Source organism: Meleagris gallopavo, chromosome 3 (assembly GCF_000146605.3).
Source record: "Meleagris gallopavo isolate NT-WF06-2002-E0010 breed Aviagen turkey brand Nicholas breeding stock chromosome 3, Turkey_5.1, whole genome shotgun sequence".
Taxonomy (NCBI): domain Eukaryota; kingdom Metazoa; phylum Chordata; class Aves; order Galliformes; family Phasianidae; genus Meleagris; species Meleagris gallopavo.
In genome coordinates this window covers 51,849,066-51,867,653 of record NC_015013.2, presented here as the reverse complement: position 1 = coordinate 51,867,653, position 18,588 = coordinate 51,849,066, and the positions used below count along the sequence as shown (strand labels likewise).

At 34.2% G+C, this 18,588-nt stretch overlaps 1 protein-coding gene across 1 annotated transcript in view; it reads right to left on the bottom strand.

Moving 5' to 3' along the window:
• Positions 1-10,379: 10,379 nt before the first annotated feature.
• The window catches only part of LOC104910332 (gamma-1-syntrophin-like), a 32,419-nt gene continuing 24,210 nt past the window's right edge, over positions 10,380-18,588 (bottom strand). Inside the window, exon 4 of the mRNA XM_010708900.3 lies at positions 10,380-16,696. Coding sequence (XP_010707202.1) covers positions 16,538-16,696 — 159 coding nt within the window. The 3' untranslated portion in view covers positions 10,380-16,537. The remainder of the gene's footprint in view (positions 16,697-18,588) is intronic.

Genomic DNA, 18,588 nt, shown 5'->3' with positions numbered 1-18,588 from the left:
ATGTAGAAAAATCATAGAGGATTGTGACAGCAAAACTATGGGAATATTTGTAGCAAAACTTGCTTTTTGTTACTGTTATCTAGATAAACTTCCAGATAATTTACAGCATCTCATCTACACAAACATTGTGATCAACAGCATTCTTGCTACTTCGCATGCGGCCACTATTGAAAAGAATGACCTGAAAAAGAAAACCTATAAAATCATCTTTTTTACAGAAAACAAACAAACAAACAAACAAAGCAAAACCAACATTGCCACATGACACATCTGTTCCTATTAGATCGCAGAGCCAGGTGAGCATAGCTGGCAGAAATTTGTAGGGAACTACTATGTCTACATGTGTTCTTCTAAGAGACAGTGTAAGGTAGGAATATCCATTTAACTTACCTTGGAAATCTCTTCTTCCTTTTCCTGTCCTCCAAACACCAAATACCACATGGCTAAATGTAGAAGGATCAGGGTTACTAACTTCTTTATTGCATAATTCAGACAATCCAGTTATTGATGCTCCTAAATTTTACTTCAGCTCATTAATACAGTTACAATTAACTGAATAGCTTAGCCATGTACATTTTATAATATCTAATGGAACGACAACCAAAACTGGCCTTTAACATGGAGATCTGCAGTAACTTGATGAGAAGCACTAAATATTAAAAGATTATGTAAAATACACTGAGTTACTGAAAAAAATCATAGTTTGCATGCGTGCTATTTTTTCTATATTGGCAGATAAGATGCTACATTTTCTTGTTCTGAATAAATAATATACAAAATTCTTTTTATAATTAGCCATATTCCAGTAGTGCTGATATAATTACTGAAATACTGGGTTCATATATCAAATATTCAATGGTATAACCGAGAGATCAACTTGCCAAACTGCTGTGGGCTATTAAAAACTTATAGATAGATCTTATAGATCAAAAGCATCATTATAAAATCTATACTTTTATTTGAAATCATGCTACCTTTTAAACATTTTTAAAATCTTTCTATGAATATATAATTCTGACTTATGTAACTTTGGTATGATACACTTGTTTGAACCAGTATGTTCATTCTCTTAAGTAAGCTCTCTTCTGTTAATCTCCAAATATTTAAGGTGTTATACTAATTTTTGAGGTGAGAAAAGTAAGCTATGAGCCAGGTAGATGGCTTGCCAATAGTATGGAAGTTAAAAGATTCAGAAAAATCATAAAAAAAACTTATGTTTTTCTAGGACCACAATTATAACTGACTCCTTATTTGACGTTCCTGAAATGGAAGATTTTTTTTTTTCCAAAAGTAATCAAATTCCCCAGTATTTGTCAGTTTTAATTTAATCCTACAGATAAGAAATTAGATATAATTTAAGATACTGCTGGTAGAACAAAAGAGTACAATAAACTACTGACCTCTTCCAAGAATTGGATCTTGTTTTTACTTTGCACCTCACAGCTTTCTAAGTGCAAAGTAGCAGTTCTTAAACTGTGAGCTTGGCACCATGGGGGGACTTTGATCTCCTGTAGTGGAGAGTTCAAATATGACAAGCAAAATCATATAAAATATATATTTATTTCCTACTTTCCTTCTTTCTTTTCATTTTCTTTTTTGAATTTCCGTAATTTAGCACTTTCAGCATATAAATATTTGTGGTACACTGCATACTTTGTATCTCTGCATCAACTTCAAGTAGATTAAGACAAGGTAACTAGCAAGTTTGTATTTCTGTACATATGTTTATTATTTTAGGAAACATTTCAGGCTGTGGACAAACACGGTGGCATACGTTCAAAATAAGTTCTGAATTTGTTTGCATTTTAATCAATTATTGTAATGAAATGGTTAAGGACAGTGGTATAAAAAATACTGTAAGAAAGAAGCACAATCAATTATATGAATCTAGGGATTCTGAGGAGATTTCCACACCCAGTGTGGTTATGGGGTATGTTGTAGGATTGTGTATTTATGTTGTACGATAGACACTACTATGAGAGATAAATGAAAGTATTAAATGAAGAAGATGTCATTGGGATAATATGGCAAGTCACCCAAAGATCTCAGCTACAAAATTAAAGCACTATGGAAAATATTACATACTGCCACTGAGACAAAAGTCAGTTCTTTTCTCTAGTTGCCCACACTCACATCTCTGAAGAAGTGCTCAGGAGGTGATTCTGGGAGCTGCAGGATGGAGACTCCTACTCACTGCAAAGGCAGATGAGCCAATAAAGCACAGATTACTAAGTATGTGCATGAAGTAGTATGCTGAGCTTAAGTCCATATTTTCTGAGATTTAAAAAAAAAAACAGCCTCACTGACCTGCTAGACTTCTGTCCATGGGCTGGGGTAAACTAGCCCACAGATAAAGGCAGCACCATGAAAACCATATGATTAGATTTTTGAAAGGCTTCTGATGGTCTTTCACACCCAAGTCTTTTAAAGGAACAGAGCTGTCAACAGGTTGGAGGAAAGAATGTTTTAAAAATTGGAAGAAAGGGTTAGAATTTAATTATTTTCCAGTCTAGACAAGAATCAGCAGTGGATTCCTGCTGACCATCCATATTCAGCTTTTTAGGACACAGAGAAGGAGCTATGCAGTACCTACAAATGTTTATAAATCATATTAACCTTTTGCAAGTAGTTAAATGCCACATCACTGTCACAGTATTGGAAAAAGATTTGCCAAACAAATGGTCATTCTAGAAGATAGTAGTCGATCTTCATAGATATATATGAAGAAACTTTTCTATAATGTGACTCCATGAGGCTGAATTTGGAACTTTAAGAATGAGTCAAGGCTAAAAAGTTTTCTAAATAATTGGCTCCATCTGCAGTAGTAGAAATGATGAAAGTTACCAGAATGGATTTTGCTCATGATAGACACTGAAAAAAAAAGAGGAAGTCATTTTTGCCAGTAAATAAAATCCTGCTGTTCTCAGCTTTATGCATTGCATATGGTTCCAGCCTCTACACTTCAGGAATGGCACCATCAACATAGACAACATACAGACAAAAAAATGTAAAACAGTGAGGAGGATGGAGTAACTTCTGCCTGAGGAGAAACTAAACAGGCTGCAACTCTTTAATTTGGAGAGGAGAATGAGGCAGGAACATGACTGAGGTTTATAAAATCATGGAAATGATGGACAAAATCAGTGCAGCTGAACTATTCACTAAGCTAAGGCCTTTGATCAAACTAATGTTAGGTTAAAGATATACAAAATAAGGTAATTATTTATGTAGTAAGTTTCTAGACCTTAATGCTACAGAGCTTGTAGGAGCAAAAAACACTGGCTAATTTAAGATGGGTTTGGTATCTTTATAGACAACAGATCTGAAAAGAACACTAAATGGATGAGGCATGGTTATGTCTTCCTTTATCACTCATACAGAAATTCTGATGGTGCAGAAGTATGAAGCAGGTCTAAATATCACCTCTTATTTCCTGTCCTCACAGACTTTCCTCTAGGATTACCTGAGTGCCTGACTGGCAAAAATCTCATAGTCCTCCTTGTGAAGCGATGAGAACAGAGAGAAAAGTAATCAGTAAAATGTCAACAGCCACAGGGAACAGTGAATGAAGAAGGAAAGAGTGTGAAAGTAAAAATGGAAAAATAAGGAACTTCAGACAGGTTTTGTACAGAGCACAACACCAAAGCCCACCACTCCCTTATGACATTCAAGGAGACAGCACCTTAAATTCATTCAGAATCATAAAATGTTTAAACTTGGAAGGGAAATTATGGAGGTCCACTGGTCCAGCCACTTGCTCAACCAAGGAAACCTTGATCAGATTACCCAGAATACATCCAGATGACTTCTGAAGACGGAGACATCACCTGGGCTATTCCAGTGCTCCATTATCCATATAGGAAGGAAGTGCTTTGTGAGTGTCAGTGTTCATAGAAATGCTCATTAATGAGAAAGTTGATGATCGTCAATACATACTATACATCTAGGGGCTATAAATAATCTTTTTTTAAATATTTTAGGAAATTTGATAGAAAGACATTTATTTTTAATATTGACCTTCGTAGAAGTGGGGAAAAATGGAGAGGGGAAACAGTTTCTAGTATTTATAACAAAAGAAACACTTCAAAACCATTTTTAAGTCACCCCACCTCCCTCAGGTTTAAAACAATCTAAAAGAGAGGAAAAGAATACTTTTGTCTCTTGATTTCTGAATTATTTTCTCATTAAATAACTCTGGAAACATCTCTTTTTTCTTCACTATCCAAACACATTTTACAGATCAATTCTAAAGACACTAGAAGGATTATCTATAGGATAACTTATATAAACTTATGGCACTCCACAAATATCTTGACAATAGATATATACGTACATGTTTAACAGCAGTCTCTTTCCAACAGAAATGTTTGTCTATCCTGAAAACTCTAGACAAGAAATGTTAGCTCAAGGCACTAGGAAAAAAAAAAGAACACACCAGAAAATTGCTAAGAGAAGATCATGTGATCATATTTCAGATAAAGATATTGCTGGGGATAGAGGAGAGAGTACCAAACACACAGTGGTGAGAAAAAACACCACCAATAAAATAAATGAAACAAAACAAAAAACCCTAAAATGAGCCACGACAGAAAATAGTGTCAAGAGCTGTTAAACTGTAGGAAAACAGTTTAATAAAAATGACATAACTGCCAAGACCCAGGAATTATTCCAGAAAGTACAATCCAAGCCATGGAGATTGCTTGAGCAGGTTCTGAAAGCTGAGAGATTGGTAGTTGTTTTTTTCTTGAACTTGAGAATTACAGCTGGCATTGTAGTAATGGAATTCAAGAAAATGGGAAAGAGGGCATGGCATGTAACTTCTGGAATAGATAATCTTAAGTATTCTTTTACATTTGATATATATTTTTATGATCACATGTCCACACAAAATGTAATAAGTAAAACAAATCAGAGTAGTAGAAATAAAGTGAATAACTATAATTTTCAGCTTTTTTTTCTCTCCTTCCCAAGGCTGTCACACAAGCTCAGCATAACACTTCAGCCTCAAAAGGTAAATACTTTACTGAATTGTTATAACGTAATTAATTAATTAGCTAATTAGCTAATTAAATGGATTTTTTAGCCCACATTTAATATCTTAGTATATATATAAAAAAATCAGAGCTCATAAGAATTTTACATATATATATTCTTGTTATCCAAAGACAAACACCAATAAATGAGATTATTAATTTTCACAGACAGCAACAATCATTTTAACTATTCTTAGGAATACTCACCTTACCTCTCCATACTATTCTTAACGCTATTCAGAAAAATAAAATGTATAATCAAACTAATTTAAACTGTATGTAAACTCCTTTCACAAAACTGAATGGAAATCACAAAAATCCATAAACTACTAGAATTCAGCAGGAATGGACAAGAATAGAAGCATCATGTGAATGATTGACTGTTACTTTAGGGAAATATCCCCATAAATGCAGTGTTTTACAAAGAAGAATGGTTAGGCGTATGATGGTAAAATACACAGGAATCACAGTAAAAATCAGATAAATGAAATTGTTGCAATTAAAATATTAGCATAAAGCAAAACATTGTTTCTTATTTATACCAGATAATAGATAGAAATCATACTAGTCTGGAATTCAACTGTAAAAAATTTATAGAATAACTCTCTTTCATTTCTACTTCTCTCCTGCCAAAGTAAGACTTCTATTGTTCCTAAAACTAAGGTCATGCAGCTATTATGTATCATATAATGTGTTTTCTGAATTACTTTTGAGGTCTTAGAGGGGCTGAAAATAGCAATGGATATAGAATTTCACTGTACCATATCAGTCTAGAGTTAACTGGATTTAAGAGATTTAAGTAAGTTGTATCGAGCTGTTTAGAAGTAAGAAAATTAATATTATAATTACGAAAACTTTACATAGTTTTCTGCAACAACCATAATCTCATGTTTAAGAAACATTCAGATGCTGTACTAAGGGATGTGGTTTAGTGGGGAAATATTAGTGATAGGTGAACAGTCAGATTAGATGATATTGGATGTCTTTTCCAACCTTGGTGATACTACGATTCTATGATTCCATAATATAATTAGAGAATTTAGGATTAGAAAAATAACTGGATGTAATTTTCTGACCTTTCCTCATCCAGGGACATGAGAAGTTGAAGTAGATGCCCTCCTGATCCAGCCTACTCTATGATTGTCTCTTGCCTTTGTCTCTCTCTCTTCTTCTTTTTTTTTTTTTTTTTTGTAGGTCAGTGTATTTTCCCGTATAATAATGGAAGGATAAAGCAGAAGTCTCCCTTAAACTTCAGGAATGTATCAGTGCCACAGAGCCTTCTGTGATTGACACAGAAACAGGACAGCCTTACTCTGAGAAGCTAGCACTAGCTTGTACTGATGGACTCCATAAACTTCCAGTGTGTCTGTTCATGGGCTCAGCTGCTCTATCTCCAGGAGGCCAAAATGCTGACACTGCTTTAAAAAGTCATCTTATTACAATAGAGGTAGTACACTGCATTTGATCTAAGACTTGTATTTGATCTAAGTTTGGTCAAACTTTATTTACTATGAGAGAATTGGGAGTAGTATGTATTGGAAGTTATATTTCTTTCAGGAGGAATGTCTCATAACTCCTACTTTAAAGCTAATGCTGAATTTATGTTTAATAACTTTATGTTCCTGTTCCTATTCATTTAAACAATACTTTTTCTTCAAATAATTATCTATGATCATCACTGGTGCTAATCCTTGCAAATCAAGTTTTTCTTGATTTTGTACTAATTTTCACTTCTGCTTGTAAAAGTCCTTGAGACTGATTGCTCAGCAATCAAAACAAATGGAATTATTGTAGTTTAATAATGCTCAGGAGAAAAAGGATTATATTGCTTATTATTTGCTTCAATTGCTCTTATTTAAAATAAAATAAATTTTAAAAAAAGGAAAAAAAAAGCAAGAAAACCCTACTCATTGAAGTTTTAAAATTCAGTATATTGTGATTTGTGTTCCAAAACTTCTACTCACATAAAGTGAGACCAAAATTTGAAAAATGTGATTTACGTGGCCCAAACAGAAAGAAACATATAGTACGAATACAGTACTGATTTTGTCATTGGAGCTCTGTCCTAACCAAGGCTACCTGAATACAATCCAAATGCAAAGGAGAAAAAAATGAAAAGATTAATCACTTAGAATTAAACTGTCTGATTGCAAAGATGGAACAAGACTTGATAAATGCTGGAGATATTTTACCTCTGGAAATCCATAAAGAAAAGGTTTCCTATGAGCTTTTCACTCTTTCTCTTTTGCCCTTTACAGGGCTTTTTATTTGTGCCTGTTCAGTCATGGCTGGAAGCCAAAAGATGTGGAAAGGAAGGACTAGAATATAAATCCTCTAACCTGCTTCCCAGAAAAAAAAGATTTGCATCCAAATCTGCATCATTACCCTGACACCCGTTGGAGTTCTCTCACTGAAAGTGAACTCTTAAAATGATGACTCATTTCTCACTGACCTTCATACCCTTCCCCTGTGAAGTGAAGGAAAAAAAAAAAAAAAAAGACAGGTTCCTAGTTTATCTTCTTAGTGATAAACTGACCTGTTCGTATATCCCATCGCTGTTACTGATGAGCTGAGAGCTGATCACACGACTAGAAGAACAAGTAGGTCCATGATATACTGGCTTCTCACAGTTTTTCTGTGAGTCACCAGTGTGATACAGCCATGGGAATAACTCATGCCACTACTCACCGTCTGTGCAGATGATCGACAAATAGTAAGGCCATTGGGCAGGACCTAAGGGAGATCATATCTGGAGCATGGTACGTGATGCAGAGGTAGTTTAGAAGAAAAAGTCACATTAGGACAGATTCAGAGTAAGACTGCATCCCATTAGAAAATGGAATGGAAACAAGCCAGGGAACCCAATTAGCGAATGCCTGCACTGAGCACTGCAGAGCAGTGCAGAAAGACTGAGCTAGTGTGGTCTTTATCTGCTCTGGAAGCAGTATGTCATGGTGCAAATGAGTGGTATTTATTATCTTAAGCTGAATTAAAGTGCATGAGCTGCTTCTGGCACTGAGCTGGTATAGCTGCAGAACAACAGGTAGACATATCAGTTGGGGCCAGCAATAGCTCAGGAATATGCACCAAATTTCACTGCACTGCACAGACATCTTCTGCATGATCCTGTGCTGTGCATTCAGGCAAAATGAAAGCTGTCAGGGTATATGATTGCTTGCTATAAATATACCAAGGAAGGGAAGGGAAAGTGGAAACTGACACCAGGACTGCAAAAATTACTTAAATTAGGGGATAATGTTGGCACAAAATCAAATAGATATAAACTAGCTACAAATAGGTTTAGACTGGAAATTAGAAGACAGTTTCAAGCCATCAGAGCAGTGAAATTCTGGAAGGTTTTCCAACAAGAGGAGGAGTGCCAAAAAGCCTAATTACTTTTAAGATAAAATTTAAACATTGGTGAGAAGGTTTATATGACACGACTGCCTGAGGAAGCCGGATAAGATTCAGTGACTTAGGCTGTTCTTCCTAAATTTACATTTCTCTGAAGAGTTTCCCACCATCACAATCCCCTGGGTCCTTCACAGTTGGACACAAGGTTCCCCTAAGTCACCCCAACAGCTCAGATCTCTTATACATCACTCAAGCGACTGGGCCTTCACCTTCCTATCGGGGAACAGCTCCATGCATATTTCTGTGCAACTGAAAGCACAGATCACTCAGATCTGAGTTCCTCTTGCCTTTGAGTTTCCATCTGTATCATAGTACAAGCTCCTTTTTTTTCCCCCATGGAAACTGATGGAAAGCCTTAGGTTCATGGTATTTGCAAATATTTGGCTTTGAGTGTGAACAGAATGTAAATTGACCAAAGCACTGCCTTGAGCTCAGGAGCCTTTGCTGTAGTTGGCAGCACTGCATTAGCTACGATTACAGCAAACTACATCTTGATTTCTCTTCCTCTCTTCAGCAGAGGGATTTGACATATCTGAGATGCTGTCTCTTCCCCCACCAGACTATGGAAGCAAAGCGGGCAAGGGAAAAAAAAGACTTCTAGCTTATAGGATTCTATCATATATCTGTTCATATAAGAAAGGTGAGAGTTAAGATCTGGCAGCATAGGAAGTTTCTTGTCTTTTCACTAGGCTTTTGGTATTTTGTTGAGCTTCTTTTTGTTTGCTGAAACACCAGTTTCTAGACATATGACCACTTGATATCTCAGTATCTGGTAAAAAGTCTTCCTAGCCTTCAGCTCTTCAGCAAAAAAAGTCTGAAGGAGGCTCTGGATTCACTTTCAGAATCCCAGAAAAATAAGAAGAAAGTGACTGTCATCACTACTGTCTTCAAGTACTACTATTTTACAGGGCAAAATCCAAAGATATGGGGCTCCTAGACACTGTTAGCCAGATGCTGTTGTTTTTTGTCTTCTATGTTGTGTCTTTTAGGAAAATGAATAAATTTCACTTTATACCTCTAGATTTTTAACTACTCTCCAGACAAGTCATATATAACTAATACCATAATCACATGACCCGTGCAATGTGTCCTCTTCACTGTAGCAGTGACACAAGAATAAATGCTTTGAATTTCATAAATTGTCTCCAAAATAAGATTTTTCATCATTCTTCTTCTAGTAAAGAGATAAATTTATCTTTTGATTTACAGCATGTTACCAAAGAATACCAAAGTGCACCTAGTCTTCCATGGTCTCTGTGCCCTCAGCTCTTTCCTACATCAGAGGTACTCAGTTTTCATCCTCAAAACTGTTTTCCTGAGCCCCTTGGGCAGTAAAGCATTATCTACATTTATCTGTCTTGCAGTTTTATCTTGATTGATTGTTGGGATATATCTGTACACAAATATTCTGGTTTTGGCTGGGATAAAATTAATTTTCTTCAAAGTGGCTGGCATGATGCTGTGCTTTGAATTTAAGAGAAAAACAATGTTGATAACGCTTTGATGTTTTCACTGTGGCAGAGCAGTGCTTACACCAAATCAAAGACTTTGTGGCTCTGCTCATAAGGAGTTGAGGGTATAGAAGGAGGTGGGGAGGGACAGGACCAGGACAGCTGACCCAAACTGGACAAATAGATATAACCTATACTATATCATGTCACAGTGGACTATAAAACTGGGTGAATTTGGCAGTGGGGTAAGACTGCTGCAAATGAACATGTTGGACATATGTAAGAGGGTTGTGAGCAATGACTATGCAGCTGAACATGGTGGTGGGAAATGACAATAGCAGCCCAGGTTCTTCAAGTATTTTCTTGATCTCACAGATTTGACTTTCAATGATATAAAACTCATACACTGTATGACTGAATGCAAAAGATTAGTTAAAAAAGTATTTATTTTCTATATTTTTTCTGTTACGTTCCATTACAAAAAGAAACAAAATAAAACATAACAAAAACAAAAGACAAGATAGAATTTTATTAGTGGTACATTAATGAGCTTTAACAGCTAAGTGACTTATGTTTGTCACAAATACATATTACAAACAACCACAAAAAAAAGTAACTGAACATGAAATAAATAAATTGAATATTTATCTTCAATTTTTAATATTTATAAAATATATAGCACTTTCTATTACATTTTTCAGTCATTTTTATCCATAACAAATTAAAACTTATGACATATATTGCAAATATTCTTAAGGATAAGAATAATTAAAAAAATCAAAATTCCTGGAGGTATGAAATAGTAAATCAGTTAATGTTCATTAATTTATTATCATATATCCAGATTGTGCATGTTCTGCAAAAATAGCCATTTCTTCAACTAATATACATATTTTTTCTTTATAGTAATATAAGATTAAGATTTTAAATGTAAAGCTTCATGGATTTATGCTTCTGTTTTACAATTGTGTCTAATATGGAACTTTCTTTACTATATACTGAATATTTTCCATTAGTATATACTAATATACACACACACAAATACACACACACTATGCTTTATATATTAGTATATACTCAATAATAAAGCCATTTCTGTAACATATGATTGAGATTCTCATAGTGAGTTGTTGAAACTGGGAGGTGTGCATATCATAGCAATGAAAACTGACTAGGTTAGCTAAATGAATGCATTTAGTTTTACATTGTTCAGCATATTTTAACAGAGTATGTAATGTACTGTAACAACATACAGAATCCAAATAGAATTTTTTTTTTTATTTCAGTATCCCTGATTTTCCATCTGATTCTGACAGAATATGAATTGCTATTCTCATTAAACTTCCTGAAAATGGGAAAATAGAGCCAAATAAATAAAAATTTATTGACCTTATGGACTTTATTCCAGGAATGATTCTAAAATTGCACTTAAGAGCCCTCCTAGCCAAGGAAGCACTTAAGCTTGAAGATGACTTTACTCAATTTACTCTGAATGTTGATCACGGACTGCAACACTCTTCTGGTACACAGATGCCCTTGCCATAATGTTTGAATATTGTCCCCTGACTGTGTTAAATATGTAGAGGCTTTCTTACATAGCTGAGTGAGTGCAGCTTTGCTACCTGCATAGAGCAAAGAGAATGGGGCAGTGTTCTTGGAGCACTCTGAGTGAATTTTAAAGTATGTATTTCTGATAGACAGGAAGAGAGACGCAGCAGGGAGAGGGCTGACCAGCATAATGTAACCTTAATTATTTCCCTTTGGAGTGATGGAAGAGGGCAATGCAGACTAACCTAGCCTGGACTTGTTAGTCACCTTCTGTAAATGAAGGACGTTCTTCCAGAACCCACAGTATATGGGCATCACTCACTGTGCAGAAAGGATGCTCACCAGGATCCAGCAGCCATAGCAATTTAGAGGAATTCTGGCTTTGGTCTTGCTTTACTTAGGTTGAATGAGCTGAATGCCCATTAGAAGTTGGAACTATTGGTGTGATGCTGATTTAGTTTTAGCCTAAAATTCCAGTTCATGTGCTTAAAGACTGCTCTGGCAAATGAAGAACAACATAGTAACAGGCAGAGGGCAGGAACCTGGCTTCAAAAGCACATTCCTAAAACAAGTGAAACCATGAAAGTGGCTGCACCTCTTTCATCGCACTGGGGAGACACACACCTTAAGACTGCTAAGTCATGGTCCGACCTCAAAACTGCCCTGCCCTGCCATTTTGAGGGCCTCAAAGTCCTATCCTAGGTGTCTATGATAGGTATTTAAATTTAAGGAACTTGGGTGAGTGCATCATGTGCCCAAATTTGAACATTTTAAGTTGATGACAAAGATGAACATATTAAAATCAGTCTTTTTTTTTTTTTCGTTGACAAAACACTTTCTCAGTGTTCTCAGGGATTAGATTCTATAAGGGAATTAAAAGTGCAGTACATAGGTGAGTGTTTAATATTAATACATTTACATTTGACTTGGCATTGGTATATCAGAATGAAAATTGTACTTTCTTTTTGGCATAGAGAATACTAGGGGGTACTTAACAATATGTAGCAAAGCTGCTGATTTTTTAAGGGCAGCAATTGTACATTCATGAGATTGTTAGCCTTTTTAATATTTCTTTTGATGTAAGAAACATCTTAAGGCATTGCATAAAAGAAATCATATTTAAAATAATAAGTAGTAACCACAATGACTTACTCATGTTTAACTGTGCACTGTGAGATATTCTGATAAAGTCAGTGCATATAATGTAAATATAAAACAAAGTTTCTGTGGGATCAAGAACTAAGCTGGAAAACAATATGTTTCAGGAATCTCATCTCAAAGTATATTGATACTGTATATTATTATTTTACATTTTTATGAATTCTAGTTTAAACGGCCAAAATGTCAAATTATGTGCTTTAAAAAAATAACTGGCTTACAATTTACAAACTTCTTGCTGCACTTTATTAACAAAATAAAATGATCAATATTTTATAATATCCTGATCTTTATTTCAAAAGTGCCTTCTGGAACTGTTTTTTTAAGCAGATATAGGAAATGAAATATATTCATTCACCTATGAAATCTAGAATAACATGTCTACAAATCTGCAATACGTTCATAACAAAATTATGATAACACTATAACTAACATATGGTTAATTCTGTGGAGGTCAGCTTATCCAAAATTTCCATCATAAAGCACAGTAAATTAAATCAAATACATTTTGTGATACTGAGGAGTGTATATTTTTGGTATGCTATATAATATCACTTCATTAGGCACAGTACTAAGTATAAGCATAAAGACATATACTTTTTAATTTAACTTATTTATGATGTCATAAGGAAAAATTATATTTTACTTTGTGGGAAATAAGGTTTGTTGTATTTTTTTTTTCTTTTCAATATTTGCTTTAATTTGCATACAGATTTTCAGCAAGAGCTGACATTTTATTATAATTTTGTGTTTTTCTTTGTAATCAGTGGGCCATGCTGACTTACAAAATATTTGTATTTCTTATATTTTATATGTTAAGTGATAACTTGCAACATAAAGGTTGGATTTTGACATATGCACATGAAGTTAACTATGCTTTAATTTGGAGTCTTCTTCTTGTATTTAAGTAAAAAACATAGTCACTAAAATTATATTTTGCTGTTTTATGATTAGTTATGACACAGTTTAAAATTGTCCCATTGGTTCAAGGCTGAATTTCTCTTCTACTTGCTATGAGAGGGCAAGCCTGATGCAGCCACCTCTGAATAATCTGAGGTCAGTGCAAAGGCCCCCAGAATCACACACTTACAAGCCAGTACTAACCTGTAGTAAAGGCCATGGCATTTTATATTCTCCCAAGGTCACCTTTATTTTCTTGGAACTAAAAATATTGATTAAGCCCCACAAGTTCAGGTCTTTGAAATATAGGGTTTCAAAACACAAACAAACATAAAAATTGCAGGTTCTTTTTTTGTGTGTCTGTTTGCTTCTTAAATATTGAATATTCAATGCCCAACTAAAAAAGAATTCTCACTGATGAATACAGTGTTTCTACAAACAAAATACATGACAGTTCTGTAGAATGCCCTGGTAGAGTCCAGGCCCCAAAAGTGCATGGCATAAAAACATTTCTGCACAAGAAGCAACTTTTATTTATTTATTTATTTATTTTTCTTTCAAATCATGGAAAAACTTAATCTAGATCAATTTGCAACAGTATGGTTTCTGCTCTTTCAAATAAATGCTACGCTCACTTAAACATATTAAACAATGTCCCTTAAATAACCCTTGGTTTCAGTGGTGCCGTTGTGCACATCATCTGAGCTAGTTGAAGGGAAAACGTTCAACTGATTATTTTAGATTCTTCTACTACCACCAGAGAACTTAGAAAGGCATTCACATGCCTGTACTGGGTGTCTGAATGCAATGCTCACCAGAATGAGATGATTTGGGAGCACAGAAGAGAACTGTCATTAACAGATACAAAGCTTCATCATTGCCAGTGGTCTGTCAGAACTGTCTTTCCAGAACATGCCTTTTTGACAAGGAGAACATCTGAGTTGTCATCAGCAAACTTCTCAGAAAGTTGCAGTTTTGGATTCAAAACATTTGGGACCTGTAATCTCTCAGGAATAAACTCAATAGCCACAGCAGTTTCACATGTCATGCAGAGACTAGGATCTAACCCCCTTATTTAGGGAAGATTCATATAAACAGGATAATAACTACGAAAATATTGGATTTTGATGACACTTAAAATATTTAATCATTGGATTATGACGATTCCATTGTATTTAGCATGGAAAATAAATGTGGAACACAATTATGAAATCCTGTAACACTTGGAGTTCTACTAAGAAGTAAGAAGATACCAGTAGTCCTGTGACAATGACAAAGTGTTCCCAGAAAATGTATTTTCAGATTGTTTTCAACTAGAATCAACTTTACCTCCAGTCTCCATTTTGCAAGGACGCTTTGTAACACACACAAATCCAAATACTTCTACTGCAAAGTAAAAAGACAGATGCATGATTTACCCTGACAGTTCATTCATCTTTTGTCCCCACTTAACATTTGAATTGCTCCCATTTGGAAAAGCTTTACTCTGGATTCAATTATGAATTTTTTCTTCTTTTAATATGTATAAATGGATGTGAAATAGTTTGTCTTCCAGCTGCACAAGGGAGATTGTTTCCTTAACTCTTACCTTCCATGTGCTTTAATAAGAAGAGAGAAAAAAAAGGAAATGTAGATTTCAACATTGTAAGTAGAAATCTCAGAAAGCATCATTTAAAATATTCCACACATTCTGAATGTGCAACAAATGCATTTTCTGCAGTCTTTTAGGGTTTTTTCTTTATATCTGCGAAAAACAAACAAAAAAAACTCACCTTTTTTTGATATTTCAGCTATAACCCATGCATAACTCCCACTATTTTACCATTTTCATTGATGCGTAGTAGCACAACATTAAATTATTTTTGAAAACTATATTTTAATAAGTTATTAGTTATGAATGTAAAATTCTTTCAGATTTGATCATTAAATGAGACCCTTGAACTATTATTTCTGTTATATGGTCATAGGTGATGTAGTATTTTTTTAATATACAAAGACTTTATGCGTTCCTTCATTGCTTCTATCATTAAAGGCTATTTATTTTATTCCTGCCTTTTACTAATAATATAAAAAAAGAAATCACTACAAATTCAATGATTGGACTCATTTTTCAAAAATAATATTGAATGTCTATTTTCTTGAGACCTTATGATGTGAAATCAAGGTTAATAATGGAAACAGTGCATTAAGTGGATTGTTTCTGAAGCAAATACAACATCTGTATCATGTGAGCAAAAACTATCAGATTCTTAGTTCTTCAAAAAATTGAGGAAGCAAATAGTAGAAAGGATATTTTACAAACTTTCACTTGTCATTATATTTAAAGTAATATTATTTTTAATTGAAGAAGAGTAACTTATGGAAGTGGGGTTGTGGGGTTTTTGTTTTGAACTGTGTCAGTCAATATGGCTATAACTTTGTTGTTAATGTTAAAAGAACAAAATAGAAAATGTACCATGACTCCATGTATGGAAAGAAGTATGGATTACGACAGTGCTTAAAGTGCTTTCTTATTTGAAGAGATACTTACACAAATGTCTTTTCATGCTCATCTCTTCATGATTATGTACTAAATGCTTGTCACTTTCTCTTATGTCATTTATAATATAATCATTGGGTACTAAGTTCATACTCAGAATTTAGCATATTGTCATAAAAACATTTGAAAACAGGAAGATGACAATTCTTTTTGTGTGTTATTACAGCAATTTGAAAATTTTATTAAATACCGAAATGCCTCATTGCATCATTTATTCCTTTGCTTCCAGTGTTGGTTAAAGCACTAAATAAGTACAAATAGATCATACTAAAAGCATATCCATCCTATTCTGGGGATTCTGTGAGGATTATTTACTGGTGTCTTGCAGAACAGAAATGAGTTTATGATCCCACGTGACCATCTATCTGCTGATGCTGCAAGATGTCTTGTCTCCAGGATTGGTTTCCATGTACATGGTTCACCAGAGTTTCACATCTTATGAATATCTATACATTAAGTCTTTTTGATAAATGGCAGTGCTGTAATGTGAGATATCAAGTTGTATACTTTAATTTGCCAGTACCAGAAGTTGTGGGAGCAGCAGAAGCTGTTGCTTGACTGCCTACATACAAAGGGTCCAAACAAGCCACTTTGGCTGCAAAGAATGAATGAATACAATGAAGGACTGCAAACAGGTTGGAAAACTCCAGCTCCTGGAAGTGAAAAAAGAAAGATTAATCATGAAGCAAAAGAAGACATCTCAAACATGCACCCAGGAATGAACTGAGTTTTACATGGAAATAGTCTGATGTAATTTTGCTGATGTATCTGATAGTTCTACATTATAGGCACTTAAGATACAGAGCTATTTATTCCATAAATAATTTTTGGAAGCTAATATGGACAAATTTCTGAGTAAAGTAGCTGCACAGAAATATGAGGTTCTGCCTGCTAAAGAGGAAGGAATGTGACAGCCATATACAGTATGTTTTCCCCCTGAATGCAAATCTGGTGCATTTTGCAGGTTGATTTCTTTTTATAAATCAATCAATGGAATGAGTGCATTGTGTCTACATACCTCTGGGTTACTGCTGCATGTAACCACAAAGATCAGTAACATTGAGTTCTACATATGTCATATTCCTCTGTCATGTCACCACATAGTGGTAACTATTATCTCACCTATGCTAATCTTTAGTTAAAAACAATACAAAACAAAACAAAAATTTTTATAAAGTGCTACTACAGAGATATTCTGGCTCTGTTTTCATCGAGGCAATTATTTTTATTGTACCAAAAGTAAGGAACATACTTGGAGTTTTAATCTTCTTAAAAATATTAGACAAAGCTCTTTTCATTCTACTTTAATTTGCATATTTTTTTTTACAGCTCCTCAGATGAGATTTTCTTAGAAACAAGGTGAAAACAAAACAAAATGAAAAATTATAAGTATGTATACATAGAAATGTTTTCATTTGTGTCTAATTGATTTTTTCTTATCAATGGGATCATAATGATGTTGAATTTTTTTTTAGGAATTCTTCAGTATGTGTTTTTGATGTTAGCATTTAATCAATAAAAACGTGCTGTGTTTGAAAGCAGACATTGATGTTATGCACGTAGGGATAGTGATGCAGCTTTATGATCTTTCCACTGTGATTCACTGCCTATGTAGATTTCTGCACTGAAACCAGGAACAGAGAACTGTGGTATATCCTATTTGTGTTTCTCTCTAGTACTGATATTTCCAGGTTATTTAGTGCTGACAGCTTTGCTTTTGTATAAAGAAATATCGATAGTACTGTGAACTTAACAAGAACAAAAAAGATAAAATTCTAAAAATTCCATGAGCCTTCCTCTTGAGTTTTTTCTGGAAGATATTGCTTTAAATACTTTGTGGAGACATTCAGAAATCCCTTATGTGTGAGACGGAATAACTGCCTGAAAGCAGAATACTACATATGCAGAGTATCCCAGCGATGTACGAAATGGGTGGAGTTCTGTTCAACTCTCTTACAACCTAAGCAGATGTCCTTGGAAATGCTCAGAAATGATTTTTTAATTGCTTACAAGCTTCTTTAAACTCTCCTAAGTACCAATTCACAATAAAGATGATGAAGTTTGTGCCAAGTTTCACATACCTGCCATCTGTATTCATTAAAAAAAATTCTGTTTAGAGATACTTTCATTTTAAATATTGGGAAAAGTGTAGTTTTGTTACAATGCCAGAGATTTCTTCCCCTTCTATCAAAATTTCAAAATAAGAAAATTTATCTTAGATGAGAAAAATAGGGGAAAGTCAAAGATGAGAAAACAAGGAATTATGGAAACTGTATCTGAATAAGAAGCATCAGTCACTCAAATCATTACTTTTCATTTGAAATTTTTCTATTAATAAAATGTATCCTTTGGTACTACAAAATAATACTGAAGCTTAAGATGAAAATATAAATATTTACTGGATCTTACAAATATTTGTGATATCAGCTCTGTGTTATATTTGGAAAGACTGTCTCCACCTATGTGTCAACAGAGCAAGTCTATTAAAATAAATATTGCAGTTTGAGAATTGTTCGAGTCAATTAGGTAATCCTATTGCTGAAAG